Source organism: Cebidichthys violaceus, unplaced genomic scaffold (assembly GCF_023349555.1).
Source record: "Cebidichthys violaceus isolate CVI_PGR_0920_01 unplaced genomic scaffold, fCebVio1.0.p SCAF_41, whole genome shotgun sequence".
Taxonomy (NCBI): domain Eukaryota; kingdom Metazoa; phylum Chordata; class Actinopteri; order Perciformes; family Stichaeidae; genus Cebidichthys; species Cebidichthys violaceus.
The window spans coordinates 1,660,210-1,672,731 of NW_027176606.1; the positions used below are offsets into that span (position 1 = coordinate 1,660,210).

At 43.9% G+C, this 12,522-nt stretch overlaps 1 protein-coding gene across 1 annotated transcript in view; it reads left to right on the plus strand.

Annotated features, from left to right (window-relative positions):
• The first annotated feature begins 522 nt into the window (after nucleotides 1–522).
• Nucleotides 523–12,522, plus strand: part of arhgef40 (Rho guanine nucleotide exchange factor (GEF) 40) — a 34,635-nt gene continuing 22,635 nt past the window's right edge. The window contains exons 1-4 of the mRNA XM_068728176.1: nucleotides 523–1,008; nucleotides 1,872–2,033; nucleotides 9,101–9,190; nucleotides 10,600–10,707. Of these exons, the coding sequence (XP_068584277.1) occupies nucleotides 1,006–1,008; nucleotides 1,872–2,033; nucleotides 9,101–9,190; nucleotides 10,600–10,707 (363 nt within the window). The 5' untranslated portion in view covers nucleotides 523–1,005. The remainder of the gene's footprint in view (nucleotides 1,009–1,871; nucleotides 2,034–9,100; nucleotides 9,191–10,599; nucleotides 10,708–12,522) is intronic.

The following is a 12,522-nucleotide window of genomic DNA, read 5'->3' on the forward strand; positions in this document are numbered from 1 at the left end:
GCATATAATCAGTTTATAAAATTGAACTCCTCTTCCACCACCGATAAAAGATGGTAATAAGTTGCATCATGGGAAATGTAGGATCGTAGGTGCTTTTTAAAGCTTGACCCAAACAGGAGACTAAAAGTCGTTGTGTCTGGGCCGAATTTTGACCACTTTTTTCTAAACGTGTCCCCCTGCATGTCCACCAACATTGAGGAAGTGCAACACTATATCACTGCGGCAGCCCTGTAACCCCTCCCGGGACGTCGGATGGGTGGCAAAAGGGCCACGACCCTAATGAAAGGAATGCACTTCATCGTGGGCTTTTTTACAACCTTCCCTGCTTGGAGGACAATCCATTCCATCCAAAAAAGAAGCTATTCCTAAATGCAATGTGGCGCTTGCAAACGAGCGGAGCACGCGCACGAATACACGTGCAGAGACGGGCCAATTTTTTTTAGCAAGCTATTATTTGCAGTATTTGCACCAACGTCTTTTCATTAAAACTAAAATTACGACTTAATTATCTCCCAATGAGAATAAAGAACGTGCGACTTCAGCAATAAAACATTTGAGTTCTTTTTTTGTTGCAACTACGCCTGGGTGGGGTAACGGCTTTTTTCATTGTCTATTCATTTAAGTTACTCTGGGGGGGTAGATGGAAAGTTTGAGTGCAGAGGGGGACTGTAGTGCTCTTGTTAGGTGAGAGGAGGGGAGGAGGGGAGGGAAGGAGGGGAGTGCGTGGGACTGCCGGCCAGACGGAGAGAGGGGAGAGAGGAAAAAAAAGAAAAAGAAAAAAAAAAAAAACATGCTTGGACATTCCCAGGCTGGGAAACATAGCGGAGAGCGCGAGAGGAGGACTGTTTGCACGCGCTGAAGTCCTACTTGAAGAAGGGTGAAAAGGGAGGTAATGGAGGCTGTTTGATAAGAGCGTTTTCTTTTTTTTGTTGTTGCGGAGAATGCGAAGAGGAAGCAAATGCAGGGAAGGAGCTGAGGACTATGTAGGAATTCCTGACTGAAGTCATGGTAAGTCCCCCTCTTTCTTTATATATGGAGAACTCAAGGTGTTCTAGGAAATGCTTAAAGTTAATCTAGCTTTTCTTGTAAACATTTCCCCCCCAAAAAAATCAGGGACTTAAAAGTTCTTGTGTTCTTAACTGTATTCTGCAGTCCCATTACATCTGTTGTCATTGTTGTTTTCTGTTTTTGATCCATGGCAACATGACTTTTGAAAGTTTTGTCAACCCTACATCTACTTTAGACTACTTTTTTTTAAACATGTGCATACTGACTTGTGCACCCAGACTTCCGCATGTGCTTTAAAAACACTTGTTTTAAATATATCTATATTTTACTTTAATCATTCTCATGAAGGCATATGCGTTTGATTTGGGAAGAAGCTCAAGTCAGCCCTTATAACACCCGGTTTACAAAGCTGTCAAATCCCAAATGGCAGAAAATTGTAATGACATGATTTAAGCATGTGTGACGTTGGTGGATTGAATCAAGGGCTCTCTGTTGGGTCTCCTGGGATTTTGTTTACCATCCCCGCCTGCTCCTGGTCTGATCAGTGACACACACACACACACACACACACACACACACACACGCACACGCAGAGAGACAGGGGAGATGATTCAGCCAGACACATGCGCACACATGAGAACATTTAAACTGAATGTTAAGAAAGAAAGAAAGAAAGAGATGAACAAAGAAAGATTTGGGATTGTTCCCCCGCTTCTGTGTGCTGGTGCAGGGTGGAGCATGCTTGGCAGAGAGAGCGAGAGAGAAAAAAGAAAAGGGGGGAGAGAGAGAGAGAGAGAGAGAGAGAGAGAGAGAGAGCGGATTAAAAGAGGAGGGTAGGGTTACTTTTTTATTTTTTATTTTAGGAGACTTGGAACGGCAGCAACGGTGGTTTCGGTGATGCCACATTTTCCACATTGGACCTGGGAGAAGAAGGGGAGAGAAGAAGAAAAAAAAAAAAAGAAAAAAAAGGAGAAAAGGGGGGAACAAGGGATGGCATGGACTTCAGGGAAGGAAGAACATGTGCAGTACGGTTTCATCTTCCTGTTGAACCAGTTGGGAAAGTTAGGGGTGGAAAACAGTCACAGATGTACGCACAACAGTATATATATATATATATATATATATGGTCACATGCAGCAAAGTAGAGAAATGGAACACAGCCGGTTCAAAAGAGCGAGTAACACCTAAACGGACATGTGTCCCATAAAGTTTAAAACGCTTAACGCATCAGGAATGTGTGCTACTCGCTAAGGCATAAACATGGCAGCTCTCGCATACACATAGGTGTTAAAATGCATCACATACAAGCGGGCACACGGGGACACACGCACTGCGGAACATTTGCCAAGAATATATGTGGCAGAGGTTATTTCCATTCCCTGGTCTGGTGAGCTCAGATTTTGAAACTCTAATGGGATCTAAAAGTTATTGCAAACGATTCTCTGTGTTTGTTTTTGACCTGCTTGGGAGCACCAAAGCGTGTAGCAGAACAATCCAGAAAGGGTGAGCGATGTTGTAAATCATCAGGAATCTTTTCTTTAACCGAGTTTCCTGCGATTGTCAGGATAAACCGCGGGGCATGCAGGCCGAGGACGGGGCGCTTTTCACGCTTCATTGGCATCTTTATCGTGTTTTGTTTGTTTTTAATATGCCTTACTTTTTGCCCCTGTGATCCGGGATATAGTGTGGCAATAACAATTCCTCAGATTTCACCTGATCTCAACCGAATAACACAGAAGTGTTTGCTCAGAGGAACAAATCTCACAAGCGCCTTTACGATGAAAAAAATGCTTTCTTAATAATAATGAATAAAAATGCCTCTTTAATAATAAAAAAAAGCCTCTCCTATAATAAGGAAAATGTGGATGAAGAGGGTATCAATGAAAATAAATGAAATAAAGCCTGCGGGTGTTAGGCATGAATAGCACTTAGGTTCTGCCCTGATGCAGGTGTTCTTGAATATTCACTCCAGCTAGGATTCAAAATGCATAAAATCACCCTCAATCACAAAAGTTAAGACAGCAAAGAAGTCCCAGAATGGACTTTCAGAGCAGAGTTTCTGGCTGACAATACCGGCTGAAATGTGGTCTGCATTGCCCTGTGGCTGTGCGGTTCCCCTCCTCTCTTAAGCCCTAACGAAATGGCGTCGTCACTCCCTGATTGGCCAAGAGCGGAAACGCACCAAGCTTTTCTCAATTCATAATCAGGAGCAATTACCCACGCTGACCCTGATCCGAATAACCCTCCAATCAACTCCGGATAATTGTGACATTCAGCTAAAAATGAATTTGGATAAGGGAAATGACAGCAAGCTCCGAAGAATGATGGACGGCCACAATAGCTGTAGGGTAAACATAATCTTAAAATCATGAAATGATCAAAATCAAATGGCGTCAAAGAACTACCTTCTGAGGCTCTACGGAGTCCTTTAGCGTCTTTTATGCTACACCAACAGGCTGCAAGACGCAATACCGATGACGCTGAGCTCCAAACTGACGCCCGACACTTGCAGCCGCGTGACAGACGTGAACACTGCTTTGCTTTTGACCGCAGCAGAAGAAGAAACGCTCCGATAATCCCGCCGTATGCTAACCGAGATGCTAGCAGAGAGACAAAGTTAGCAACTAGCTGTTTGAAAACAAAGTGTGACCGGCAGGTAGCCAGAAAACACGACTCCAAATGAATGCTAATGTTGCTACGTGTCAGCTGGATGTGTAAATATGCAACTCTTTGCTAGCATGTTCGTATTATTAGCTCTTTTAAGTTCGGCTTTAGCCGGCCAACATCTCCAAAAATATGGCAGGGCAAGAAACACGATCACACAGGTTCTAAACAAACCACAAAACAAACTTAAAACATTAGTCGACAGCATTTTTCGAACAGTCATTAGCCGTGCAGCACAGTTTACGGACCAAGCGCCTGCAATGAGGGATTAATAAAGTGTTTTTCATTATTGTTGGCTTGTTTACAACCTTGTTTTGGCTACAACGGTTAGAAATGATTGTCGACACTACAAAATGAATAAGTCTTAGTGTTGCTACATCTATATTGACGTGATGGGGAAAGTCATGCTAGCAGGCTAACATTCTGCTCAGGCTAGCAAAGCTTAAGCCAGCTTGACTCCGGGAAATGTCACACGAGGAAGCCCAATAACGCTAATAAATGTGGCAAAAATACCAGGCTCGTTTGTAACAGACCGCAAATAGACAACGAACGGAGGCCAAGTGTGAAATCTCGTCTGCTGTGCAACTTGCCTTTGCCCAGTTCACCAACAGACTGTAGCACTTAAGTAGTCTAAAACAATCTGTAAAAGAAGCTGTTTGACCCTCTGTAGGTCAGGTTAGATTATGCGGGAAGATTTAGGACAGGAAATCACTCTAAGGCCTCTCCCTCTCGCTTCCTCTTCATCCTCCTCTCCCTTTGTCTGTCCGCCTCTTTCTTTTTCCTGTCTCCCCTCTTCTTTTCTGTTCCCTCTTTCACTGTCAGCACCTTTCTCATTTTTGCTCCTAATCATGTCATCTTCTCCCGGGCCCCCCCTTTCTGCTCTAGCTCCCTTCCCTTCTCTTGCTCTGTCCTTCGTGTACTGTATGGCTCTACATCTGGTTTCTATCACGCTCGCTGCTGCTCTTGTTTCCCATCGATTGCTCCCACCGGTCAGCCTCCTCCTCTTTTCTCTTCTCTTTTCCCTTTTTCTTGATCTCTGTTGAGCTGTCTGGTTCTCTCAGTGTCTCATCTGTTACTCTGTCTCCAGTCTTAAGTCGCTCACACTTCAATGAGCTGAACTGACATGAAGGGCAGTAAGTCCACCTTGTCTTCTCATTTATGCAACCATTTGGTCCATCCTCTTTCTTTTTCTGGCACCCCCCCCCCCCCCGTGCCAGGCATCTGTATGGAAGACTGCTTCTGCCTCTTCCGTTTCAGTCTGCGTACACGATAGAGAAAGACAGGAAGTCTGACGCAGGAATACCCCGATTCTGTACCGTGTGTCCATATTTGACACACACCGGAGGATACAAGTACATTCACACCGTGTCGATTGTCCTCGCCTACACTCCACATGCCGTGTGACACACAAACACACACACACTTGCTTTCCGGTGAGTAAGATGTCATCCGCCGGATTGTGACCGGGTATCATGATACAGGGGTTACGATTCAATATATCGCAAGGGAGCCTATCTATGTTCCCCAAGTTCAACGTTCTGTGAACTCATTAATTAAAAAGAGCTTGGGAACATCTTTTTTTTTTGTTTGGTTCCCATCACGTGCTACATAGAGCTGGGGAACCAGCCCGTTCTCATTCCCAGGTTGTTAAAAACGTACTTATTTTAACCCTAAACAAGTAGTTTTGTTGCCTGAACCTAAGTGACGACGACGACGTGTCCCAACCAAGCATTAACATGTTTAGAGTTGGGTATGGGAACAGGTTGTGGGACCGTGGGACCCTTTGTGATGTTCCCAACTTAGGACCCGGAGAACATAGGAATACCATAAGTAAGGAGATATATATTGCGATTTGTAAAATCTCATTTTAGTAAAACTGTCACAGTATGAAGAACTAATAAAGAAGAGTATTTTTTTTGTACATTCTTGCAATTGAAACAGTGAAATTTGCATTCATCACATCAAAATTGACACAGTGTTTTTAAAAATGGATACAGTATCACAAAACTGAATATCACTTCACGCAGTCTAGATATGGAACTTTGGTCACGTGATAAGTTCTTGGAATCTCCCTGAATTTCAATACTTCTATAAATATCATACAGCCTAATATCCTGTGAAAAAAAAAACATGCGTCTCCAAAACATCAACTTGTTATGAGCTGAGGAAAAAGTTGTTTTCAGCAAATTTGAAGCACTTAATGCTTCAAATCTTCTGAAAATCACAGAATTTGGAGATACATGGTTTTCATTTGATAGTCTGCAAATATTTAAAGATGCATCCTGGACTATGTATTATATAAAATGTCTTAATAAAAACTGTGCCATGTTACTCTGCATCTGGGGTCAGATGTAATACTTTCACTCTTTTAGCCAATCAGAAGAATGAAATCAGAATACTGACGCACTTCTCTGGTGAAATCTATTCATGGCATGCCTTCGAAATTGACCTGCCGTGTTCCTGGTCGAACCCAAGACCTGTTCCTCATCATCTCAGTTTGGTTTCATTTGGTGATAATGTGCGTTCTCCAAAGGACGCTGGCTGTCTGCGCTGGAAAAATCTCTGGAACAAAGCCTCTATATCCGGATACATCGCACTACAGTACGTTATACCACACACTCAAAGATTTGTCCAAAGAGACTTTTAAAAAGCGAGACACCTGAGTGCATTAGCATTTTGTGTCCGATTGAAGAGTAATTTCATTAGACCGATAGTCCCTTAAAAGGAGAGGCACCGGTTTGTTTGTTTTTTAACGCGAGAGGCTCCTTATGTCTTGGAGCAGGAAATCTAATTTACAAATTTCATCAGGGCTGCCTTGTTTCATGCGCAGGTCTGTGATGGGAAAGAAGAGCGACTAGATGTATTGAACCGAAAGCTACAGGTTAGACAGGACTGACGCAGACGTTGAACGAACTTGACCTTTCCAACTAGACAGAGCACAGATGTTTTCTACACAATTTCTTTTGTGGAATAATGAGGAATTTTCACATTTGTTCAAGGATTATGCGGTTTTTGTTGGAAAAGCAGCATTGCTCTTTTCCTCCCTCTGTTTGACATCATCTCTTGTGTGTTTGAGTGACTGGATTTCAGCAGTGGAATATCCTGTTGTACTGGCATGCAAACACAGAGCCAACGCTGAGGAAATAAAACAGGGGGGGGGCAAATGCACGTCACGTCCAAATCAAATATTGTTGCCGGCGAGCTAGCTCGTCGCTAAGTGAACTACATTGAGTTTAGCTTATCTGCCGGTCTCGATACGAGCACAACTTTTAAATGATAGGAGGCTAATGAATATTAAAAAGGGTTTAGAGGATGGCTCTCCAAAGACATAAGAGAGTGTCCACTGTTTCTTCCTTTGCTTTAATATAGTGTGTTGAATTAGCTCAAGTCTTGAGGGACGCTTTAGTCTTGAAGAGGAAGTTCCTTGCTTTGCAATCCTCTGAACCCCCTGCTGTGCTTTTACTGGACCCAATATGTTCCGTCAGTGAGCCAGGAGGCCGTTTAAACCTCTTTTACGACCGCTACACCTCTTACAACATGCTCCCCTGACAGGCTGTTGTTTACTACAGTCTGTACGCGCCGAGACACCTCCTCCTGTGACGCAACCATCTTTACATCTACTGTGATATGAGCGACCTTAAAATAATGCAACGTTTGTGTTGTAGTAGTTCGAGAGCATAGAGCGTCTTTTCACGACACTTCAATGCTTAACATTTCTATAAATTTGTTTTCTTTTAGTAAATTAAAGAACATCTTTCAGTGTAGTGGTACAATTTAACAAATGTGGAATGGTGCCGTGAAGTTTTTCTGCCTTGTTTTAATGCGACTATTAAAAAAAAGGTTGATTACTTAGAAACTTTTCGCTTGTTTTAAGATAATTAAGAAGGATTTGGACACATTTTATGGGTCGCTTCCAAAAGAAGGGTTCCGTTTACCAAAAAAAATGGCACCGGACTTACATGACCCAAGAGCTGCAGCTCCGCTTCTGGAAAAGTGAGCAACGTTCAGCGACATAAATGCAAGTTTTGTCTGTATTTGTCTCCATGTAAACCAACAAAAAAATGTCTCCGTTACTAAGGAAAAAATAAAGCCACATGAATCCGAGCCCGTCGGTGCCACTCTTGTTTGTTGGTGCCATGAGGGCTGAAGTCACAGTTGAAAAATGTTGCTTGGCAGCCAAGAGAGCGGATAGGAAACAGAGGCGAACATCTGACGCGAGCGACCCAGAGCGACCTCAGCGGCGCAGGTCTCAAACTACATTTGTAGATCTGATGCGACTTGTTTTTAAAGTGTCTCGCTTTGGTTATAAGTGTCCTTAGTTTTCAGTCCCCCCCCCCCCCCCCCCCAGTGTTCCACTCTACAACAGCTTGCTGTCTTCTGTGATCAAATGTCCATTTGACCCCCCTCCCTTCTGAATTTGGGTCAAAAACACAAATTTCAAATAAGTCTTGACATTTGTTTCAACCTTACTTTGCGCATTTTGACATGTTGAATTTATTTTTGTTGCGTAAATTGGAGACAGTACTTTCTTGTAAAGCTCACTCTGTCCTCTTCTGAGGCTAACTGCAAACCCTCCGTGTACACAAAAAAAAAAGCTGCCCGAAAAAAATCATTTTCAATACGGTTGAAGCTCGATCTTCTTCCATAAACCTTCCGCACCAGCTCTCTCTCTCTCTCTCTCTCTCTCTCTCTCTCTCCGCACTTTTCTTTTTTTCCGTACACTCTGTCTCGTCACATTCTGGGTTGCTCTCAGAGTTGTTGTCTCTCAGTTGTTGCGCTGCTTTCCATCCCCCGGTTGTTGTAGTTACCCGGGACAATATGCCGTCTGTTGAGGAGAATCCCAACATTAATTGTTGTCAGACGACATTCAGATCAGTCAGACGGAGGTGAAACAAAGAGGAGATATTTAAAGAACAGGCAGCAAATTGAGGAAGAGAAGCAGATGGGAGATTTCGCAGAGGGAGAGTGAAAGAGAGAAGTTGGAAAAGAGAGGAAAGAGTTGCAGGTTGCCATGCGAACGGTTCCATGTAGAAAAATAAACACTGTATGTGTTGCATGCTCTGCTCCGTCACCCTCCACCTCACAGGCCGGCCCAGTGTTATGATGTGTGTGTGTGTGTGTGTGTGTGTGTGTGTGTGTGTGTGTGTGTGTGTGTGTAGGAGTTAACATGTTGCAGTGATTTGACTCTTTTGTTCTGGTCCGTTCTTACATTAACTGGGCCTTGGAGGAAATGTTTGACACTCCCCAGGCCATACAACAGGAAGTTGAAAGTAGAGTGTGGGTGTATATTTGTCTCTGTGTGTGTGTGTGTGTCAGCAAAAAAAGCGAGACAACCCGGCTGTTAAACACAAACACAGACATTACAGTCGATTCAGCGTCCGGTTATGGATTAACTCTTTCTCACCACCTCCGTGTGTCTCTCTCTCAGGGTTCGGAGGCGATGGAGGACTGTGTGCAGGGGGCGCTCTCATCGCTTTACCCTCCTTTTGAGAGCACGGCACCACCCCTCCTCTCCCAGGTATACATCTCACACACACACACACACACACACACACCTTTATTGCAGTCTCACATCTTTAGAGCAATAAACAGGGGATGAAAAATAATGCAGATTTAATTAACTGATAGGGCGGTGTCGGAGTATGCGGTCAAAGGGATGTTATGTGCAGATAACGGTGCTTTCCCTGGATATAAACCGCTGCTAGAAGCCAACACAAACAAAAATCCAGCCAGCTGGCCAATTACTGCCGAAACCCTCTTCCTCCAAACAGGAGCTTCACATGACTCGTTTCAACCAAAAGCCGTGCACTGTTTCTGCTTTTTAAGTCAAAAGCATTGACAGAGCAGTCTCAGCTGGGCAGAACTGGCATTCTCTTGCAGGTGCATTATGGGAACTCTATTTTTTTAGACTGAGAGCTGCCTGTAGACTACAGAGTAATATGGAGGGCTACTTGATTGATAAAACTGCTCCAAATAATACAAATCTGCTTTGAATAATGAATTTTATGCATTTAACAGGCTTCATATTATGTTTATGTTCACTGATTACTGTTAACGATTCCTCACGATCATTATTAACAACCGAGTCATCATAGGAAAACACAGATATTTATAATTAACCGTGCAAGTTGAATGGTTTCGGCTATTAATCCCAACAATTGGGCTATTTGAAAGTCATCACAGGGCGCGTGTGTCCGTGACGCTGAGCAGCTCCTCTAGGCCGCCAATAAACTCTCCTTGTTGGGAGCCATTGAAAGAAGACGCTAGTGCTCGTTAAAAAAAAAAAAAAAAAACCTCTATATGTGGCCCCTTTTTGAGGTTTCAAAAGAAAACATCAACCACAAAACAAAACCATTAAAGCTATTTCTAGACCGAACTACACAGATGACTAATGCTAATTTCAGAGCGGGAGACTCATTGGCGGTGGCTCATTGGGGTAGCCACCGTGTTGGCTAACCCCGCTCCAATGTCTCCAACTTAACATTACAGAGCGCTAAAGTACTGCGTATAGCTCAAAGACCAAAGGGGCCTTTGAGCTATATGCTTTTTGGGCCGTTCTCTGTTTGCATTTAATGGGAATTTTGATAATTGGTGGCCTGTAGCTTCAAATCAAAACGTCTTTGCTACGATGGAAAAAGCTGCTTGATGACTTGATGAAATAAAAATGGATAAAGTGAAACAGCCTTTTCTGATTACATGCTGTCTGGGTTGAGGGAATTCCTCCGCTCTTGAGCAAATGTAACCCTTTTGATACACTCAAAAAGGCTACTCTCAGTTCATGAGAAGGTTCTCCTCAGACATGAACGACGTATAAAGTCTACAGCATTTTGTTTTGTGGATCTATTTACCAAATGCACTGAATACTCCTGCGTTCACTAGAGTGTTTTTTCCCCCTTCCCCCCCCCCCCCCCCCCTACATTCATTCAGGTCTTTTCAGTCCTGGAGTCGACCTATCAACACGACAGTCTTCGCTACCTCCTGGACTACTTCGTTCCTGCCAAGCACCTCCTCCACAAACTCCAGCAGCACGCCTGCGTGAGTTCCAAACTGCAAACACTGCAGATGAGAACACACGCATAGTATAATCAGAAGCAGAATCAGCTGTCACAAAGAAAGTATAGTGTGAGAAATCTGTCAACCGTTAGCTTTTTGATGTGTGTATTGGCAGTCGAGTCAAGTTGAAAGCCCTAAATCAAAGTCCCACATGTTCTTAACGTTCATGAAACGTTCATGAAACAGTCTCAATGCAATACTGACGCCTCGATATGGACTACATAAGTACACAAGAACATCAGTGAGAAGATTGTATATTTCTAGAAAGTTATTCTTAATGTTATCTGTGCCACCGGGTCGGATTCTGAAGGGTTAGGGAGACAGAACCAGGACTGAGCGGAGCAGACCTGTCAGACCCTGCTGCAATAAAATGAGTGGTTTTCTAAAAGAAAAAGAACGTTTCTTGTGGTAACTTTAAAAGGTTTAGCTCGTTTTTAAGTCTTTCAGGTCAGTTCCAGGTCTCAACAGTGAAAGTCCAAGTGAGGCCACAAAGTCCAAGTGAGGCCACAAGTTTTCAGAACATTTTGGGGGTCAAGTCTCAAGTCTAGTCTAGACTAGTCTTTTCTAGACTAGTTTCTTTAAGTGCAAATCCAAGGCAAGTCACGGGTCTCTACTATTGGGATCACTGGTGGGAATTTAGCAGGTAAAAACTTGACTTGAATGACTTTGCTCACAAGGGTCGAGTTAAGTCTTAAGTGAGTTAAGACTCACAGCAGCCGAGTCCGTGTCGGTGTCAGTGTCCTCGTGTTCGTGCCCTGAAGTGTCAATTCTTCAGCGTGGTGTCACGGTAACCGGTGCCACGGAGACACCGGCGCGAAAGAAAAGTTCAAGGCTTTTATAATCTGACACACGTGTGACCCTGTACCGCTTCCTCTCTGCACCGCAGAGGGTCGCGTCCACTCTAAAACTCTAGCTGTGGCCTGGTAAAATTAGAGAAAGCGGCTGGTGAAATTTGAGATTTAGCAGCCGCCGTGACCCAGCGGACAAAAAGAGGTGGTTTCCTGCCCCGGAGGCTCCAAACCGAATCGACAGAGATTAATGAAATACGGGGAAATGAAGCGTGAATAAAAGAGTTCTGGTCGTGCTTTTCCGCTCCCAGGAAGCAGAAAGCGAATGCGTGTTAATAGCGTGATATAGGATACGCTACGCAACTTCCACTTGGTGCCCTCACATCACTGTCTTTGCACTTTCTGCTTCACTCGCACTAGACGAGATAGACAAATGAGATGCAACATGTGCTTAAAGTCAAAGCTACGAGGGTTTACACTGAACAGCATTCCTTTTATTTTACTTTCCAAAGCGCACGCACGCACACACACACACACACACACACACACACACACACACACACACACACACACACACAGATAAACAACACACTGTTTAGCACAAGCTCGGAGGCTCAGAAGTGTCTCATATTTCCCTTTACAGTTTTCCTAGACTTGCACATACACACACACACACACACACATGCACAGGCATTTGTGAGCAAAGTATGTTTTCATTGTCGCTGAGTGGAGCGGGACGGGAGTTAGACTGTGAGTCATGACAATAATGCCTTCCATATGCGAGTGTGTTTCTGCTGTGAGAGAAAGAGAGAGTGATGCGGTGGGAGTCGAAGGAGAAAAATCAACGTGGAGAAGATGCTGGAGGTTTGCGGACCATAGTAGACCGATTGAGAATTTTCTGTGAAGGAGGGAGGTGAGGAAGAAGGAGCAAACACTGGGGTACTCTGAGGGAGAAGTAATAGGAGGGTGGAGGGCCAGAGGACACAGGGAGTTTACAGAATGTGGACCG